The 21,335-nt window shown below is 50.6% G+C and overlaps 1 protein-coding gene across 1 annotated transcript in view; it reads left to right on the top strand.

Annotated features, from left to right (window-relative positions):
• Window positions 1–21,335, top strand: part of COL27A1 (collagen type XXVII alpha 1 chain) — a 1,232,768-nt gene that overhangs the window by 727,318 nt on the left and 484,115 nt on the right. Inside the window, exons 20-22 of the mRNA XM_078646681.1 lie at window positions 7,103–7,156; window positions 15,592–15,645; window positions 20,930–20,974. Coding sequence (XP_078502807.1) covers window positions 7,103–7,156; window positions 15,592–15,645; window positions 20,930–20,974 — 153 coding nt within the window. The remainder of the gene's footprint in view (window positions 1–7,102; window positions 7,157–15,591; window positions 15,646–20,929; window positions 20,975–21,335) is intronic.

The following is a 21,335-nucleotide window of genomic DNA, read 5'->3' as shown; positions in this document are numbered from 1 at the left end:
GAAGGAAGCCGACCCTCCAGCTGACGCACTGATCAGGAGGCTGTCTCTTTTCCTGCCAAGAATCCAGCTCCAGTGTTTCCAAGCTCCCCTCGCGGGGTGTTGGGAAATCGAGTCCCGAGATAGAGATACCAGACCTCCTTCATTCTGACTAAGATAAGGAGCTGATTGGAACCTAGAGAAATCTTGGATAGATTATTGGCAAAATAAAACTAAACCTAGGCTACACAATACTTACTTCTTCCCGCGTACTAGACTTAGGTTAGGTACATTGGGGTAGGCGTATTTTAGAAGCCCCAGTTGAGTATTTTTAGTCTTTGTTAGTTATGTATGTATTTTTTATATGGCTTAGAAACCATACATTGCTCTTACAGTACTATTTTATCATATTGTTCTCGCTGTACGCATTATACTTTGCAGTCTGCATAATGATTGGAGCAGTTCACTTCTCTTGCGTGAGAAAGAAGACTGTTCAATAAACCCTCTTTATTGAAAACGCCCGTCTCTCTATTTCTCAGCACCTCTGTAGAAACGAAGCATGCACGATTGACTGAGTGAAATACTTATCTATTGTTTCCGTGACTCTAGAGATATATTTCTTATTCTTGGGAAACAAAGTCGTCATGTTTATGCGGTTGTCAGAAACGAATCCCCTCTTGTGTATTCAAGAAAGTTTCTTGTGACCTCTGAGTTAGCTGGCACTCACTATTAAGTTTTATATATTCGATAGAGACATAGTCGCCCTCAGTCCTAAGTCTAATCTATAGGATATATTATTCCAATGCGTAGAGCCTATTGGGAATATAGGAACTACACTACAGTACCTCTGCCACAAATTGGCCGATGTTTTCTAACCTTTCGGGACGTCGCGCATAACATCGTTTTGCTGCGCATACCTGCAATTCCTTTGCATCCCATGAGGACCGCATTCAGTCCTATGTTGTCCCACCAGATTTTTACTCTTCCAGATACCTTCTGGGCAGCCTTCCCTCCCTCGCCCCCCAACTTGGACCATTCTCTTACTATTCAGCGATATAACAAATTCAAGTAACCTGGTCCTCATGACGACCTAAACTAAGACAGGTCGAAACGCCGTTGACCACCCAGCATTATGTCTGGCTTCAATGTGGTCAATCTAAATAATTTGAAGCGGAATATTTGCCTTACTTTTTGTCATTGACCACCAATTTTGTTGTATTTTTGCACTGCTCACGCTGCTTTTTCACCTCCTTGTGTCACTCGCCGTTCTCTGTCACAAGCATGTCTAGTGCACAACCCACTTATGGTTACTTATACAAACAAGGTACTGTAGTGCTGTTATAACTACTTACAAATAAGAACCTTTTGGTCTTCCTACAACTTCTTTGTGGTCTCCCTTTTTTCCTTTTCTCCTTTTGATTAATTCCTCTTGTTTGATTGCCTTGTGAATGCTTACCGGTTGAGACATTGTTTTTTGTTTGCATTCTCTACCCGGGTCTCAACTGGGTTAACGGGTGTACTCCTGTTCCTATGTCTAACAGAGGAATCAGCCTGAACAATTCCTTCTTAGAGTAGTCTGAAGCTTTGAGGATGGATGCTGAGCACATTGCTTCTTTTAGGGTGTCAAAAGCCTTTTGTCAGCTCACTGTCCAGTTAATCTTCTTTGCTTGTTTCCTGGAGGTCGATTCTGTGAGGGATGTCACAATGGTGCCAAACCCCGTCATGAACCTCCTGTAGTTCCCAGTCAACCCAAGGAATGCCCTGACTTCTGTCTCGGTTCTTGGAGCCTCCCAGTCCACAATAGTCTGGATCTTGGGTAGTAAGGGTTGAACTTGGCCTCCAACTACAAATATAAAACTGATCCCTGCCCTATCTGGCACTTGCTGGCCTTGATAGCGAGGCCTGCCTTCTGCAGAGCCTCAATGACCTTTCAAAGGTGGTTTTGGTGATCCTGCTAAGTGGCGCTATATACAGCAATACCATCTCGATATGCTGCACTACAAAACTCCAGTCCAGCCAGGACCTTGTTCACCAGCCTCAGGGGCATTCTTTAGACTAAATGGCATCACAGTAAAAACGTGTAATGCCAATCTGGGGTCAAGAATGCAGACTTCAGGGGTGAGACCAATCTGTTAGTACCCTGATGTCAAGTCAAAGGTACTGAGAAATGTTGCTGCACCCGGCCTATCTGTAAGCTCATCTTTCCTAGGAATAGGGTGAGCATCAGTTTTGTGACTGCATGGAGACCCCTGTAATCCACACAAAACCCTAGCTCTGGTTTACCTCTCTTGGAATGAGGTTTGGGGACTGAGACTACTGGGCTGCTCCAGGGACTTTCAGAGGGTTCAATCACCCCTAACTCCAGCAGCTTGCTGATCTCAGCCCTGATGATTTCCTTAGCTTGGTCAACCTGCCTGTAAATGTTATTTTTGACAGGATGGCTTTTCCGCAGTGTCCACATCATGTGTGCTCCAGGTTGTCTAGCCATGGGTTAGGGAAAGGAGCTCAGAATACTGCTCCAGGACGTACCTGCAGGCAGTTTTATGTTGGGCAGTGAGGGTGTCTGAAAAGACAACTTCCTTCACAGACACATCTTTAGGGTTGTTAGAGAGGAGGTCAAGGTGAGGTTTACTCTCTTCCTTCTGCTCCTCAGTGACCATGAGCATGGTCACATCAACCCTGTCATAAAAGGGTTTTACGCGATTGTCATGGATGACCGTATGGGGGCCCCTGGAAGTGCCACGGTCAACCAAGTAAGTGACCTCTCCTTTTCTTTCAAGTATAGGGTAGAGCATACTCCCATTTATCCTGAAGGGCCCAAGATGCCACAGGCTCCAATACACATACCTTTCACCCTGGTTGAGATTCAACCAGTGCAGCCTTTTGGTAAAACCATTGCTTCTTGAGCTCTTGGCTTGCCTCAAGGTTTTGGCTTGCTTTTTCCATTTACCCAGCCATCCTGGAACGAAGGCCAAGTACATAGTCCACTATGTCTAGTTTAGGCTCTTTGAGAGGCTTCTCCCAATCTTCCCTTACCAGACTCAGAGGACCTCTAACAGGATTGCCAAAGCAAACTCAAAGGGACTAAAGTCTACTACTTCCTGTGGCACTTCTCTGTAGGCAAAAAGCAGGCATGGTAACAGGACTTCCCATCTCCTGAGCTTTTGAAGGAGTCCCATAATCATACCTTTCATGTTCTTGTTAAACCTTTCAACAAGGCCATTTGTTTGTGGATGATATGATGTGGCGAACTTATAAGTCACCCTACACTCAGTCTACGTTGTCTTCTGGTAAGAAGACATGAAGTTACTACCTCTGTCTGAAACCACCTCACTAGGAAAACCCACTATAGTGATGCGTTCAAATGAGAAGAATCACAAGTGCAGGTGGTAATTCAAGCTAAATGACCCAGGCAGAATTAAATGCACATTTTAAACCAAACCCCTTTATTAGGGTGAAACCTAGTTCTTGAAGGTTATTAGGTGGCATTCACCATGAAGGTAAATGTGGGCTCATATACAATCTGGCCCTAAAGCTGTAGGCTGTTAGATGGGAGGGATCTGCATGGGGATATTCACGTTGCAATCTGTAACCCAGGTGTTGTGTCATTCAAGCCATGTATACATTCCCTGTTTAGTTTCATCTGAACCATGTTGCTATGTAGTTTTTTTTAGGCTTACCTGTGTAATGTTGTGTTCCACGAAATGGTTAGTCATACGTGCAGAGCTTTTCCTACATCTGATGTTGCTGTGGTGTTCACTTATCCTTATCTATATCTTACATGAGGTTGTGCATATGGGGGCAGATTTATGAAGGCCTTGCGCCGCCGGTGCGTCACTTTTTCCCATGTTAAAAGTGATGCACCGGCGGCGCAAGGCCTTCATAAATCTGCCCCATGGATCTTAATGAGCAAGGACATGTGATCATATAAGTTTAATTTTCACTATTGTAGTTAATGTGGTGTTTGATCACCCATGGGCGATCTCGGGACAGATCGCCCGTGGTTGATCAGGCACCGCACTAAAACAACAGTAGCCAATAGGTGTTATTTTTTGTCCAGGACAAGTCCTAATGAAGCCCCTTTGAATGCCGGCTCCAGCCAGCAGAGCGTGGCGCTTGAGTCTGATGGAGGCTACAACCTTGGTCTGCGCCGTCTTTGCCAACCTTGGCCTTGGGCCAATACAGTCAGAGTTCAAGGAAAGTTTAGACAACCCCTTTCCATTGCAAAGGCTGGTCATTATCAAGGGTATGAGAAATTCACGTAATCTGCTTTTGTGTAACTAAGCAAAACTTCAGCAAAATTTCACAAAACTAAGTGCAATTACCTTTGTGCTGTATTTTAGCGTAAAATTGCAGGGACACACTCCAAACCCCAATCTCAACAACAGTCGCTTGCGTTCTCTTTCCATGAGTTCAAGGTACATTTTCATCACAAATCGCATATACACACCAATGTCTTAACGCAAATGTATGGTATTACACAAAGTAGTGTCATGGGATAGTTTAAGGAATTGTTTTGCGCAACAAGCATAACGTGTAATTCCCGAAATTAGGCGAACCACACCAGCGATATTCCATTGAAAACGGCGATAATCCCCGCTATCGCTGGGATTTTTAACTCCATGGCGTTAAGCATTGTTAATACAACGCTACCATGAAGATTATCGCCAGCGATAGCGGGCAATAGATTTCCTCACGCTAGCAGCGGTCAGCGATAATTATCGCTGCCGCTTGCTAATATGCCCCTTGGTCCCATCGACTGTCCCTTTGCATTGCATAAGTATGACCCACAGCCTGCCTTATCAGCATTAGAGGATGCAAGTACACTGAGCCCTGCCAGCTCGCCCTGGTCACAAGGTTTCTGGCCAGCTTTGCTGAATCCTAGGAAACTGGTCCCGTCCTGCTGACCTTCCCCTTGTGAAGCCATGACCCGCAATCCGCCTTATCAGCATTAGAAGATGAAAGTATAATGAGCCCTCACTGCCAGGGAAAAGTCAACCTACCACACTGAGCCCGATAGCAATGTTTTGGGATAACCTTGCTGATTTGTGGGTCATGGGTGCGTTGTGGTCCACAGACCCCTTCGGTAGAAGGACGGACGGTGCTACCAGCACAGATATCTTTAAAGAACTGAGGGGTGTATTATCAAGGCGGGCGATAAGAGAGTAACGCCGCTTTAGCTGCCGTTTTTGGCCGCTAAGCAGCGATAATTCTATCGCCCTATTAGCAAGCTGTTGCTAACAGCAGTTAGTGACAGCTTGTAGGCGATAGCGAGCGGTTTGGGGCCCGCTTTGCTTGTCAGCGATATTTATCGCTAATGACATGCAACGTGGGCGTACCCAACCCGTTAGCGACTGAAAGCAGTCGCTAACATCGCTATCGCCTATTATCAACGCAGGCGTAGCGATGGAAATATTCGCGCTAAGCGCGAATATCTCCAAAACCTAACGCCTGCTCAGACCGGTTCTTAGCCTGTATATCCAATGGGAGGTGGATATTCAGGTTAAGTCCCTGTTAGCGATAATGCCTGAATATCGCTGGATTTACTGCGATATTCACGCATTTCGCCGCTATCGCCGGAAATTTGATCGCTTCAGAGATAAACGTTGCTAATAGCACGTTATCTCTGCGACAAAATCCTGCGATGCTTGGCGATAAAAAAAATTTCGCTAAGCCTATTTAGCGATAAATTCCGCTAGTTGTTGATAATATGCCCCCGACACTCTGTACTTCAATAAAACAAAGAATACCAAACAGTGACACAATTCACTTTAGGAAGCTGCACAAACCTTTCTCTTCAAAATAAACCAAAAGGAATTCTCAGTCTCTACACCCCTGGCAATCTCCTGGAGAGGATGCCGCATGGGAGAAACCACCAATCAGAAGCCTCTTTCAGCTCAAGCTCATAAGAAGAGCTTAATTTGTAAAAGAATGAGTGGCAGTGCCAAAGTCCTGCGTCAGATGCCCGCTGTCGGCGCTTTTAAATGTCAGCGCGCCCATTTCCGAGTCTGTGTAGTCTTGAATCACCTCAGGCCTCTTTAATCCGCGGCAAGACACTTTCCACCGCTTTATCTCCCTCCTGCAGGTTTCTTCTTTCTCCCTTTCTGACACTTTCCCACCTTTATCTTTCTCCTTCTTTCCCCTTTGTTCTTTCGCTCTCTTGCTCTCGGGAAATGTCTGAAGATGAAAAATAAGAAATGGCCCCAAATATGAATGGGTTAACGAGGAGAGAGCGAGGTTAATGTGGGGGTACGTCCCTATCCCCAAGATAAGTAATAGACAAACAATGTGGAGGAACCTGAATAGGTGCCTTCGGCGGTTGCGTTGTCTTGATGAATGTATCACTACAGACGAGCGCTCCTCCCGGGTCCTGCTATAAGCTACTAGCAATACGCAGCCAGTGTTTTTTTACTTGTGGGTCCGTAGGTATACAGACACCACTCACCAAACAAAACACCTTAGCGCCTGTGTTGGAAATCACCCACTCACATTACACACCTACGCACTTGGTCCTGACGGAAGTCCCCCACTTTTTATGGGGCTGAAACATGTAGATCTATTTTCAGGGACAACAAGGAGCATTTTTTCTCCACAGTTGCCCGCCCATCCTATTTTAATCTTATCCTCAGCTGCAAAGAATAAAGTCTGGTTAGTAAGGATTCCCAGAGATATTTTTAACTTTCACCACTTCCTTCACATATCACACGACACCAGCTCCGCTGTTTCAGGCGTCGCAACACAACCAGGTGGTATTCGATTACCCGGTTGGGACCCCGATGATGGAGCATGCCACTAACCAGGTTGGTGGGTGAGGAGTCTTTTAACAAACCAAAGGGTTTCTTGGCACTCATTTACAAGGGAGCCGTCCTTTTACAGTGGGTTCGTCCACATTGTTTGTCTATCCCAAATATGAATGCCAGTGGTCTCCACCGGCAACCACCGGCTCAATCTAAACACTGCCTGGAAGTATCTGCAAGATAAGGGCGATTAATGGGACCCTCGCCACATTCTGCAGGGGCCCCCATCAAATGTCATTCCACCCCATAGTGACTGCTGTGTATGTTGGTACAGAAACTGGCTCATACTGACTGAAAGCAAAATGTGACCGTGTTTTCTTGTGTTGCAGGGCTTCCCTGGTGACATCGGACCGCCAGGACTCAATGGACCGGAAGGATTAAAGGTGAGTGGGCATCTGCATTCTGGGATTGTGGAAGAAGGGAACATGATCGGACCTCTGGATGCATGGTGTTTAAAAAGACATTTCTGGCATGTTTCAATTGGGATATATTTCAGAGACAGACTCTGAAGGGTTGTTTCTGATGGGCACTTCTAACTGCAGATTCCTTACCTGGTGAATGTTCCCCCAGACATCAGACTGGATCCTGTGCCCGGGAGGTGGCGTTGTGTCTCAACACTAACATTTTCATGCTCCGGACTCATGAGTTCCTTTCATTCCGAGCCTTCAGACGCAAATCCAGAGCCCGACTCCTCTCGTCTTCTTTGATATGAATATGTCACCTCCCACAACAACCGGGTTTAAACTTTGTAGGGACTGTTGCAAACAAATGTCTGATTGAGCAATATGAGGTATGCATGTCGTGCAAGTGGTCAGACCACAGCTCCAGGGCCTATGACAACTGTGTCCTGATGAATCCAAAGCCCCCTTGAAATGCAAGGAAAACTCTACGTCACAAAAAACTTGGATGACTGCGCATCGCGACTGGTCAAAGTCAAATAAAGTTCCTGTTCCTGCTCCTGAAGTCGTTCACATGTTCGATCCTCCTGTAGGTCGAAGTCTTCTGGGAAGTTGAAGAAGCAGCACTGAGTCCAAATTGGAATCAATACCTTCTTACCACTCTCCAGCTCGTGGGAGGGTGCGACGGTGTGCCAGTCGGTCTTGTGCCTGAACTCTTGAAGTCGATTTAGAGTTTGGTCCTAAGCTGACCTGAATTTCTGTGTCCATCTGCAACATCAAAGCAAATAAACACCTTTAGGGAGGCCGTGCTGCACATACTTTGCTCCAACTGGTGCATCTTTGGGCCTCAGGGACCTGCAGGGCCCCCACTCAGGGTCCCACTGATGGGTTTGTTCTCAATGTCGTCTGTACCTCTTGAACCTGCTTGACTTCCAGACCAACTTTGGTGTGCCTTCCATTGTTGCAGCTTCTCCACATGTCTGTTTTGCAACAGGAAGTTCAGGTACTTTTATCCAAAAAGAGAGCTGGCGTTGGAATAGGAACTGGGGTTACCCCAGCTCCTTCCTGGTTCATCCTATTTTGGATCTATACCCTCTTAATACCTTTCTGCAGGACAAGCTCAAGTTGCTCACGCTAGTCTAGATTCTGTCTGCCGCAGATCTGGGCGACTGGATGGTAGCATTGCACCTGTAGAAAGGATGCTTTCCATACTTCTGTCCTGCAAGCCCACATGTATTATCTGCAGTTCACAGCGTGCCAGAAGCATTTTCAGTTTGCAATGCTTCATTTGGGCCTTACCAGTGACACTCTGTTGTTCACAACAGTGATGTTACTCATCGCAGCACACCTTCGGATGCCGGGCTATAACAAGCTGTCAACACGCAATGGAATTACAAAGTGAAAGCGCGTTGTGCCTGCCTCCTTTTGGGACAGCCCATCTGGACTGGATCACGGCTTGTTTATATAACATGCCTCGTGAAGATAAGAAGGTGCTTCTCGACAGCCGTAAACAAACCCATCCAGTCCAGATTTGTTTATATAACATACCTCGTGAAGATAAGAAGGTGCTTCTCGACAGCCGTAAACAAAGCCATCCAGTCCAAAAGGCGAAAGGGCGGCAACCAAAAAAACTAATTTCCAATGGCAGGCCATCGTTTAGCATGAACGGTGATGCCAACCAATGCAAATGAAGGACGGGGCTTCAAGCTCCTTTCTGAAAGTCCTCATTCACAATATATCTCACCGGTGAGCAACGCATGTGCGCTGCAACACCAGGCGAGACCTACAAATGGCAAAGTAGCCCCGCCCATTCCATGGCCTGCTCACACACCTGGGTCTTTAGGATGGCCACCCTAGACTACACAGAGGTGTCTCTGGCTCACTTCCAGTGCACAGGCAAATTGAAGTCTCTATGACTAGCCAGCGATAATGCCATCCTCAGCTGTGACGTCACAATATTGCATCCCAGACCGCCCTGAAACGGTCCTCATAGGAAAGCAAGAGGAACATGAACTCATCAACAGGGTGAGGTGGGACATGGAGAACCCAGTGAGGTATGGTCTGCGTGCGGGTGACTGCCTAGATGCGATCCTGACTGGGGGCAGTGAACCCCTTCATTCAGTGGGGCGCCCGGACACAATTTTAAAGGAGACAGAGAGCATTGCTACAAGGAATGCCAGCAGCATGGAATCACCCCAGGTCATCTCGTTAAAAATTAGAAAAAACCAAACCAGGGCCTTGTAGCAACAATAAAATAAAGCCTTAAAGACCCCCGGAAATAACAAGGGGGAGCACAAATGGCTGCGATTTCAGATCTCCACCATTAGGAAAAAATACAGAAAAGCCCTACATATCCAAAGAAGAGTGGAGGAAGCCAGAAAATGGGTTGAATCATTTATGATAATAAAATCCTAAGACCAGGGGAAATTCTGTATGTGGATCAATAAAAGCCTCATTTCAAAGACTCAGGCGGTAATGTCGCTCCCACTAACTGGGAATCGTATGTCACAAGTCTATGCAAGGAACAGGGGGAGGACAAAAACGAAAACAAAAAGAAAAGCAAGGTTCCAGGCAAGATCATCAACCGACCTCTAGGAGCAACAAACCCATGGGCCGGCGACCTCAACCGACCTCTAGGAGCAACCAGTGCATGGGCCGGCGACCTCAACTGACCTCTAGGAGCAACCAGCGCATGGGCCGCGACCTCCACCGACCTCTAGGAGCAACCAGCCCATGGGGCCGGCGACCTCAACTGACCTCTAGGAGCAACCAGCGCATGGGCCGCGACCTCCACCGACCTCTAGGAGCAACCAGCCCATGGGGCCGGCGACCTCAACTGACCTCTAGGAGCAACCAGCCCATGGGGCCGGCGACCTCAACCGACCTCTAGGAGCAACCAGTGCATGGGCCGGCGACCTCAACCGACCTCTAGGAGCAACCAGCCCATGGGGCCGGCGACCTCAACTGACCTCTAGGAGCAACCAGCCCATGGGCCGGCGACCTCAACCGACCTCTAGGAGCAACCAGCCCATGGGGCCGGCGACCTCAACTGACCTCTTGGAGCAACCAGCCCATGGGGCCGGCGACCTCAACTGACCTCTAGGAGCAACCAGCGCATGGGCCGCGACCTCCACCGACCTCTAGGAGCAACCAGCCCATGGGGCCGGCGACCTCAACTGACCTCTAGGAGCAACCAGCCCATGGGGCCGGCGACCTCAACTGACCTCTAGGAGTAACCAGCCCATGGGCCGGCGACCTCAACTGACCTCTAGGAGCAACCAGCCCATGGGGCCGGCGACCTCAACTGACCTCTAGGAGTAACCAGCCCATGGGGCCGGCGACCTCAACTGACCTCTAGGAGCAACCAGCGCATGGGCCGCGACCTCCACCGACCTCTAGGAGCAACCAGCGCATGGGCCGGCGACCTCAACCGACCTCTAGGAGCAACCAGCCCATGGGCCAGCGACCTCAACCGACCTCTAGGAGCAACCAGCCCATGGGGCCGGCGACCTCAACTGACCTCTAGGAGCAACCAGCCCATGGGGCCGGCGACCTCAACTGACCTCTAGGAGTAACCAGCCCATGGGCCGGCGACCTCAACTGACCTCTAGGAGCAACCAGCCCATGGGGCCGGCGACCTCAACTGACCTCTAGGAGTAACCAGCCCATGGGCCGGCGACCTCAACCGACCTCTAGGAGCAACCAGCCCATGGGCCAGCGACCTCAACCGACCTCTAGGAGCAACCAGCCCATGGGCCGGCGACCTCAACCGACCTCTAGGAGCAACCAGCCCACGGGCCGGCGACCTCCAACAATAACAGGGCTTGAAAAATCCACTAGCAGTAGCGAGCCAGGTTTAATGAGGACCAGCTACTTTTAGGGGCTACTTCACAGGTCTGGCGAGCTGCCATCAGGCGCATGAGCGATAAAGATGCCTCTAAATCGTGTTATCTTGTCCCATTTCTCCGCTTTCAGAGACAGAGGTCAGAAGTCAGCTTGTCTTTCTATATTTACTTTTCTTTCTGTGACTGAAGTTGGAGGATTTTGTGAAGTGAACTGTGTGACAATCAGGATGAGACCAGTTCACGGCTCAAGTACATTATAGTTAGGTCGAACAGTGCATTCAAGTTACTATATCTGCAGATCTATAACTCTATGATTTTTAGAGCCCTGAATAAGCCCGGCTCAAGTAACCAAAGCAATGCGCCCAAGTGGCGTTCCAGGCCAAAGCGGCATCCCGGCAGCAGTATACAAGTGGGCTCCAACCAGATGGGCCTCGGTAATGGCCCCCCTTATTCCAGCAATACCTGTTGGGGTCAGCTATTCCCGAGCCTTGGAGGGGTTCACGACTGGTTCCGATACACAAGATGAAGGCTCCTCGTCATCCCCAGAGAAGTAAGGCTCATTGTGCTTCTGTATACGGAAGAGGAGTGCGTCGCCAGCACCCTAAACATGGCGCTGCAAGTTGGGACAGAAGGCAGCAACCTAGCCAAGATTAGTCAAACAGGTTTTCAAAGGGGGTGCCACATTCAGGGCAATCTTATATGCCTGTCCGGCTCAGCGAAGCAACCGTGGCAGCAAAGGGCACGGCCCTGTATTCTGGCTTTATAGACCGCGTCTCAAGAACAAGGGGTTCATGTATGAGCTCTTGCGTCACTTTTACGCCGCTGGTGCGTCACTTTTTGTGACGCACCAGTGGAGTAAAAAATGTGCCTTGTTGCACCATATTTACAAAGTGACGCATCTAGGTAGATGCGTCACTTTGTAAACCCCTGCGCCACATTATACCTGCCCCAGGTATAATGTATGCAAGGGGGGGCGTTTTGACGCAAGAAAGGGTCATAGAAGTGACGCAGTGAAATCGATAAGATTTCACTGTGCCATTTCTTGGACGCTAATGTGTCAAAATTTTACGCCTGCCTCATGGCAGGCGTAAGACTGACGCAGGCACTAACAACATGGGACTTGCCCAAGTGAAAGTACACATTGCTGGAGTTGCGTCACTTTTGTGACACACTCCAGCAATTAGTCACTTTTGCGCCAACCAGATACGTCAGAAATACTGGCGTATCTGTAACTCCTTGCGACATGATGCGTCATACTGTAAATATGACGCATCATTGGTGTCACAAGGAGAGCGCAATGAAAAGTGACGCATTGCTATTTTCACGCAGCGAAGCATCACTTTTCATAAATGAGGCCCCTTGGCTTTGGATCAAAGGGGAGGCCTGGGGCATTCCAGCTAATTTACTAAAAGCGATCACCGTGCGTTATACAGACAGGTGGGTAAAAATAAAAGTTAGCGCCGGATAGGTCACCATGGCAAAAATTATGACTGTCAAAGACTTAAAACAAGGACGTATATTGGCACCTCTATTCTTTAACCTGTACCTGGCCGACCTGCCAACCCAACTAAGGATGGTGGGGCCTTGGCACCAAAACTGGCACCAGGATACAATGGCTGCAAGACGCAGACGCGCTCCTCGACTCGACGCCTCTCGCGGCAGCGACGCCTCAATGCCACTATGTTCCCTGGTACCGACATCGACCTGAGCCTGGATTAAGCCTGGATTTATCTAAGTCCACTGAAGATGCTTGCGTTGCATCCTTACCCCGCTCCAAGCACCAACACACCCGTGCTTGCCACGGTCATGGTCTTCCCTGCTTCCTTTCTAGCCCAGGACTTCCAGACAAGGTCTGGAGTGATTCGTGAGGGGTCTCGGCCTCCAGGGTCCCCAGACGTCCTCCAGAGTGACAGAAGACAACCTGAGGCCGTGGGGTGTCTCGAAGTAGCGAGGCCTCTCCAGCGTGTGTTGAGGTGCCAGGCGTGGGTCCTTGGGGGTGCCAGGCGTGGGTCCTTGGGGGTGCCAGGCATGGGTCCTGGGGGGTGCCAGGCGTGGGTCCTTGGGGGTGCCAGGCATGGGTCCTGGGGGGTGCCAGGCGTGGGTCCTTGGGGGTGCCAGGCATGGGTCCTGGGGGGTGCCAGGCGTGGGTCCTTGGGGGTGCCAGGCATGGGTCCTGGGGGGTGCCAGGCGTGGGTCCTTGGGGGTGCCAGGCGTGGGTCCTTGGGGGTGCCAGGCGTGGGTCCCTGGGGGTGCCAGGTGTGGGTCCTTGGGGGTGCCAGGCGTGGGTCCTTGGGGGTGCCAGGCATGGGTCCTGGGGGGTGCCAGGCGTGGGTCCTTGGGGGTGCCAGGCGTGGGTCCTTGGGGGTGCCAGGCGTGGGTCCCTGGGGGTGCCAGGCGTGGGTCCTTGGGGGTGCCAGGCGTGGGTCCTTGGGGGTGCCAGGCATGGGTCCTGGGGGGTGCCAGGCGTGGGTCCTTGGGGGTGCCAGGCGTGGGTCCTTGGGGGTGCCAGGCGTGGGTCCCTGGGGGTGCCAGGGGAGAGTGGCATGGCGGTCACACACTGTCCCTCCTATTATTCTTGAAATGCTTCCAGCCGCCTCCTCCATTTAGTTGACCTCGGAAACCGCTGCTTTCCTGACTCTAAGGCCACTCACAGCACCTCTCCTCCTGTCAGAGCCTGTTATATTCCTGTCTGACTCCTGTCTGTGATTCCTGTCTCACCCTGTCTTTCATTCCTGTCTGACCCTGTCTCATTCCTGTCTGACCCTGTCTTTCATTCCCGTCTGACTCCTGTCTTTCATTCCTGTCTGACCCTGTCTCATTCCTGTCTGACCCTGTCTTTCATTCCCGTCTGACTCCTGTCTTTCATTCCTGTCTGACCCTGTCTTTCATTCCTGTCTGACCCTGTCTTTCATTCCTGTCTGACCCTGTCTTTCATTCCTGTCTGACCCTGTCTTTCATTCCTGTCTGACTCCTGTCTTTCATTCCCGTCTGACTCCTGTCTTTCATTCCTGTCTGACCCTGTCTTTCATTCCTGTCTGACCCTGTCTTTCATTCCTGTCTGACCCTGTCTTTCATTCCTGTCTGACTCCTGTCTCATTATTGTCTGACTCCTGTCTTTCCTTCCTGTCTGACTCCTGTCTTTCATTCCTGTCTGACTCCTGTCTCATTCTTGTCTGACTCCTGTCTTTCATTCCTGTCTGACCCTGTCTTTCATTCCTGTCTGACCCTGTCTTTCATTCCTGTCTGACCCTGTCTCATTCCTGTCTGACCGTGTCTTTCATTCCTGTCTGACCCTGTCTTTCATTCCTGTCTGACCCTGTCTTTCATTCCTGTCTGACCCTGTCTCATTCCTGTCTGACCGTGTCTTTCATTCCTGTCTGACTCCAGTCTTTCATTCCTGTCTGACTCCTGTCTTTCATTCCTGTCTGACCCTGTCTTTCATTCCTGTCTGACTCCTGTCTTTCATTCCTGTCTGACCCTGTCTTTCATTCCTGTCTGACCCTGTCTCATTCCTGTCTGACCCTGTCTTTCATTCCTGTCTGACCCTGTCTTTCATTCCTGTCTGACCCTGTCTCATTCCTGTCTGACCGTGTCTTTCATTCCTGTCTGACCCTGTCTTTCATTCCTGTCTGACCCTGTCTCATTCCTGTCTGACCCTGTCTTTCATTCCCGTCTGACTCCTGTCTTTCATTCCTGTCTGACCCTGTCTCATTCCTGTCTGACCCTGTCTTTCATTCCCGTCTGACTCCTGTCTTTCATTCCTGTCTGACCCTGTCTTTCATTCCTGTCTGACCCTGTCTTTCATTCCTGTCTGACCCTGTCTTTCATTCCTGTCTGACTCCTGTCTCATTATTGTCTGACTCCTGTCTTTCCTTCCTGTCTGACTCCTGTCTTTCATTCCTGTCTGACTCCTGTCTCATTCTTGTCTGACTCCTGTCTTTCATTCCTGTCTGACCCTGTCTTTCATTCCTGTCTGACCCTGTCTTTCATTCCTGTCTGACCCTGTCTCATTCCTGTCTGACCGTGTCTTTCATTCCTGTCTGACCCTGTCTTTCATTCCTGTCTGACCCTGTCTTTCATTCCTGTCTGACTCCTGTCTTTCATTCCTGTCTGACTCCTGTCTTTCATTCCTGTCTGACCCTGTCTTTCATTCCTGTCTGACTCCTGTCTTTCATTCCTGTCTGACCCTGTCTTTCATTCCTGTCTGACCCTGTCTCATTCCTGTCTGACCCTGTCTTTCATTCCTGTCTGACCCTGTCTTTCATTCCTGTCTGACCCTGTCTCATTCCTGTCTGACCGTGTCTTTCATTCCTGTCTGACCCTGTCTTTCATTCCTGTCTGACCCTGTCTTTCATTCCTGTCTGACCCTGTCTTTCATTCCTGTCTGACCCTGTCTCATTCCTGTCTGACCGTGTCTTTCATACTTGTCTGACTCCTGTCTTTCATTCCTGTCTGACTCCTGTCTTTCATTCCTGTCTGACTCCTGTCTTTCATTCCTGTCTGACTCCTGTCTTTCATTCCTGTCTGACTCCTGTCTTTTATTCCTGTCTGACCCTGTCTTTCTTTCCTCCGCAGGGGAAGCCCGGAGCACAAGGTTTACCGGGGCCGAGAGGACAGCCGGGGCGAGAGGTGAGTCCATCGGTTCAGAGCTGGCAAAGTGACTGCCCCGGGGGGCAGAGGGGGCCGATGGCATGGACGTGACAAGCACACAGGAGCAGTCGCGACAAGCACACACTAGCAGTAGTGACAAGCACACACGAGCAGTCGCGACAAGCACACGAGCAGTCGTGACAAGCACACACGAATAGTCGTAACAAGCAAACACAAGCAGTTGTGACAAGCACACACTAGCAGTCGTAACAAGCACACACGAGCAGTCGTGATAAGCACACACGAGCAGTCGTGACAAGCACACACTAGCAGTCGTGACAAGCACACACGAGGAGTCATAACAAGCACACACGAGCCGTCGTGACAAGCACACACGAGCAGTCGTGACAAGCACACACGAGCAGACGTGACAAGCACACACTAGCAGTAGTGACAAGCACACACGAGCAGTCGTGACAAGCACACACGAGCACTCATGACAAGCACACACGAGCAGTCATGACAAGCACACTCTAGCAGTCGTAACTAGCAAACACAAGCAGTTGTGACAAGCACACATGAGCATTCGTGACAATCACACAGCAGCACACAGTGCCCCTACGGCATGAACGTGATTAGCACAAACCAGCAGACGTGACAAGCGCACAGGAGCAGTCGTGAGAAGCACACACAAGCAGTCGTGAGAAGCACACGAGCAGTAGTGACAAGCACACACAAGCAGTCGTGACAAGCACACACGAGGAGTCATAACAAACACACACGAGCCGTCGTGACAAGCACACCTGAGCAGTTGTGACAAGCACACAGCAGCACACAGTGCCCCTACGGCATGGACGTGATAAGCACAAACCAGCAGATGTGACAAGCACACAGGAGCAGTCGTGACAAGCACACAGGAGCAGTCCTGAGAAGTACACAGGAGCAGTCCTGAGAAGTACACACAAGCAGTCCTGAGAAGCACACACGAGCAGACGTGACAAGCACACAGGAGCAGTCGTGACAAGCACACAGGAGCAGTCCTGAGAAGTACACACAAGCAGTCCTGAGAAGCACACACGAGCAGACGTGACAAGCACACACTAGCAGTAGTGACAAGCACACACGAGCAGTCGTGACAAGCACACACGAGCACTCGTGACAAGCACACACGAGCAGTCATGACAAGCACACTCTAGCAGTCGTAACAAGCAAACACAAGCAGTTGTGACAAGCACACATGAGCATTCGTGACAATCACACAGCAGCACACAGTGCCCCTACGGCATGAACGTGATAAGCACAAACCAGCAGACGTGACAAGCGCACAGGAGCAGTCGTGACAAGCACATATGAGCAGTCGTGAGAAGCACACACAAGCAGTCATGACAAGTACACACTAGCAGTAGTGACAAGCACACAGAAGCAGTTGTGACAAGCACACACGAGCAGTCATGACAAGCATACACGAGCAGTCGTGACAAGTACACACGAGCAGTCGTGACAAGCACACACGAGCAGTTGTGACAAGCACACATGAGCAGTCGTGACAAGCACACACGAGCAGTCGTGACAAGCACACATGAGCAGTCGTGACAAGCACACGCGAGCAGTTGTGACAAGCGCACACGAGCAGTCGTGACAAGGACACACGAGCAGTCGTGACAAGCACACACGAGCAGTTGTGACAAGCACACACGAGCAGTCGTGACAAGCACACACGAGCAGTTGTTACAAGAACACACGAGCAGTCGTGACAAGCACACACAAGCAGTCGTGACAAGCACACACGAGCAGTCGTGACAAGCACACACGAGCAGTCGTGACAAGCACACAGGAGCAGTCCTGAGAAGTACACACAAGCAGTCCTGAGAAGCACACACGAGCAGACGTGACAAGCACACACTAGCAGTAGTGACAAGCACACACGAGCAGTCGTGACAAGCACACACGAGGACTCGTGACAAGCACACACGAGCAGTCATGACAAGCACACTCTAGCAGTCGTAACAAGCAAACACAAGCAGTTGTGACAAGCACACATGAGCATTCGTGACAATCACACAGCAGCACACAGTGCCCCTACGGCATGAACGTGATAAGCACAAACCAGCAGACGTGACAAGCACACAGGAGCAGTCGTGAGAAGCACACACAAGCAGTCGTGAGAAGCACACGAGCAGTAGTGACAAGCACACACAAGCAGTCGTGACAAGCACACACGAGGAGTCATAACAAGCACACACGAGCCGTCGTGACAAGCACACATGAGCAGTTGTTACAAGCACACAGCAGCACACAGTGCCCCTACGGCATGAACGTGATAAGCACAAACCAGCAGATGTGACAAGCACACAGGAGCAGTTGTGACAAGCACACAGGAGCAGTCCTGAGAAGTACACAGGAGCAGTCCTGAGAAGTACACACAAGCAGTCCTGAGAAGCACACACGAGCAGACGTGACAAGCACACAGGAGCAGTCGTGACAAGCACACAGGAGCAGTCCTGAGAAGTACACACAAGCAGTCCTGAGAAGCACACACGAGCAGACGTGACAAGCACACACTAGCAGTAGTGACAAGCACACACGAGCAGTCGTGACAAGCACACACGAGCACTCGTGACAAGCACACACGAGCAGTCATGACAAGCACACTCTAGCAGTCGTAACAAGCAAACACAAGCAGTTGTGACAAGCACACATGAGCATTCGTGACAATCACACAGCAGCACACAGTGCCCCTACGGCATGAACGTGATAAGCACAAACCAGCAGACGTGACAAGCGCACAGGAGCAGTCGTGACAAGCACACATGAGCAGTCGTGAGAAGCACACACGAGCAGTCATGACAAGCACACACTAGCAGTAGTGACAAGCACACAGAAGCAGTTGTGACAAGCACACAGGAGCAGTCATGACAAGCATACACGAGCAGTCGTGACAAGTACACACGAGCAGTCGTGACAAGCACACACGAGCAGTTGTGACAAGCACACACGAGCAGTCGTGACAAGCACACACGAGCAGTCGTGACAAATACACAACGAGCAGTCGTGACAAGCACACACGAGCAGTTGTGACAAGCGCACACGAGCAGTCGTGACAAGGACACACGAGCAGTCGTGACAAGCACACACGAGCAGTCGTGACAAGAACACATGAGCAGTCGTGACAAGCACACACAAGCAGTAGTGACAAGCACACACGTGCAGTTGTGACAAGCACACACGAGCAGTCGTGACAAGCACACAGGAGCAGTCCTGAGAAGTACACACAAGCAGTCCTGAGAAGCACACACGAGCAGACGTGACAAGCACACACTAGCAGTAGTGACAAGCACACACGAGCAGTCGTGACAAGCACACACGAGCACTCGTGACAAGCACACACGAGCAGTCATGACAAGCACACTCTAGCAGTCGTAACAAGCAAACATAAGCAGTTGTGACAAGCACACATGAGCATTCGTGACAATCACACAGCAGCACACAGTGCCCCTACGGCATGAACGTGATAAGCACAAACCAGCAGACGTGACAAGCGCACAGGAGCAGTCGTGACAAGCACACATGAGTAGTCGTGAGAAGCACACACGAGCAGTCATGACAAGCACACACTAGCAGTAGTGACAAGCACACAGAAGCAGTTGTGACAAGCACACACGAGCAGTCATGACAAGCATACACGAGCAGTCGTGACAAGTACACACGAGCAGTCGTGACAAGCACACACGAGCAGTTGTGACAAGCACACAGGAGCAGTCGTGACAAGCACACACGAGCAGTCGTGACAAGCACACACGAGCAGTCGTGACAAGCACACACGAGCAGTTGTGACAAGCGCACACGAGCAGTCGTGACAAGGACACACGAGCAGTCGTGACAAGCACACATGAGCAGTTGTGACAAGCACACACGAGCAGTCGTGACAAGCACACACGAGCAGTTGTGACAAGAACACACGAGCAGTCGTGACAAGCACACACAAGCAGTCGTGACAAGCACACACGAGCAGTTGTGACAAGCACACACGGGCAGTCGTGACAAGCACACACGAGCAGTCGTGAGAAGCACACATGAGCAGTCATGACAAGCACACACGAGCAGTCGTGACAAGCACACACGAGCAGTTGTGACAAGAACACACGAGCAGTCGTGACAAGCACACACATGCAGTCGTGACAAGCACACACGAGCAGTTGTGACAAGCACACACGAGCAGTCGTGACAAGCACACACGAGCAGTTGTGACAAGAACACACGAAAAGTCGTGACAAGCACACACAAGGAGTCGTGACAAGCACACACGAGCAGTCGTGACAAGCACACAGCAGCACACACTGCCCCTACGGCATGGACGTGATAAGCACAAACCAGCAGACGTGACAAGCAGACAGGAGCAGTCGTGAGAAGCACGCCCCAGCAGTCGTGACAAGCACACAGCAGCAGACGTAAAGATCACACAGCGGCAGATGTGATGAGCACACACGAGCACATATGCCACACACACACCAGCAGACAGGGCCCTTATGACATGGACGTGATGGGCACACACCAGCTTTCACCGTGTGCACATGGGGTGATGCAGGATCTCCAGTACTGCACGGGTTGTGCTGCGTGCACTTGCGATGCTCGGACACACTGTTGCATCGGTTGCGCTTGTGCACTTGTGATGCTCGGACACACTGTTGCACTGGTTGCGCTGCGTGCACTTGTGATGCTCTGACACACTGTTGCACGGGTTGCGCTGCGTGCACTTGTGATGCTCGGACACACTGTTGCACGGGTTGCACTGCGTGCACTTGTGATGCTCGGACACACTGTTGCACGGGTTGCGCTGCGTGCACTTGTGATGCTCGGACACACTGTTGCACGGGTTGCGCTGCGTGCACTTGTGATGCTCGGACACACTGTTGCACAGGTTGCGCTGCGTGCACTTGTGATGCTCAGACACACTGTTGCCTCGGTTGCGCTGCGTGCACTTGTGATGCTCGGACACACTGTTGCACGGGTTGCGCTGCGTGCACTTGTGATGCTCGGATACACTGTTGCACAGGTTGCGCTGCGTGCACTTGTGATGCTCGGACACACTGTTGCACAGGTTGCGCTGCGTGCACTTGTGATGCTCGGACACACTGTTGCACGGGTTGCGCTGCGTGCACATAGGCTTTTCTAACACACGTTACTTCCACGCACCAAAACACACGTTGCTGTGCAGACTGCACTGAGAGCACTTCCGATGCTGTGACTCCCTCACCCAGTTCTTGCTATGCTACTCATATGTTTTTTCCTCCATTCTAATTGGCTTTTGATTTCTTCCTGCCAGGGAGATGAGGGGCAGCTGGGCCCCCCGGGGGACATTGGTGGACCGGTAAGCAGCCTCCTTTTTAATGTCTCTTCTCTTGAGTGTTTATTTTTAACAATTCGTAATAAAGTGAACGCCTCTAGGTATAGACTGCCCTAGCTGTGAATTTGCCCAAACATGGCGCCCCCCTCTGGTGGCAGCGGCCAGGCCTTCCCTTCTTTCATGGTCACTGTCCCCGTGGCCTTCCCTTCCTCATGGTCACTGTTAAATTATGTTATGTTAAATTAGGGCTTATATAGCGCAACGGCTACTCCAAAGGAGTGTCCCGGCGCTTTGAGCTCCAAACCAAAAGGGGGGCAGAAAACATAACAGTAACAAAAAAAAAGGGGCCACAGAGGGGAGAATTATCCGGCAAATAGCCAAGTTT

This window comes from Lissotriton helveticus, chromosome 5_2, assembly GCF_964261635.1.
Source record: "Lissotriton helveticus chromosome 5_2, aLisHel1.1, whole genome shotgun sequence".
Taxonomy (NCBI): domain Eukaryota; kingdom Metazoa; phylum Chordata; class Amphibia; order Caudata; family Salamandridae; genus Lissotriton; species Lissotriton helveticus.
This window is presented reverse-complemented; position numbering and strand designations above follow the sequence as displayed.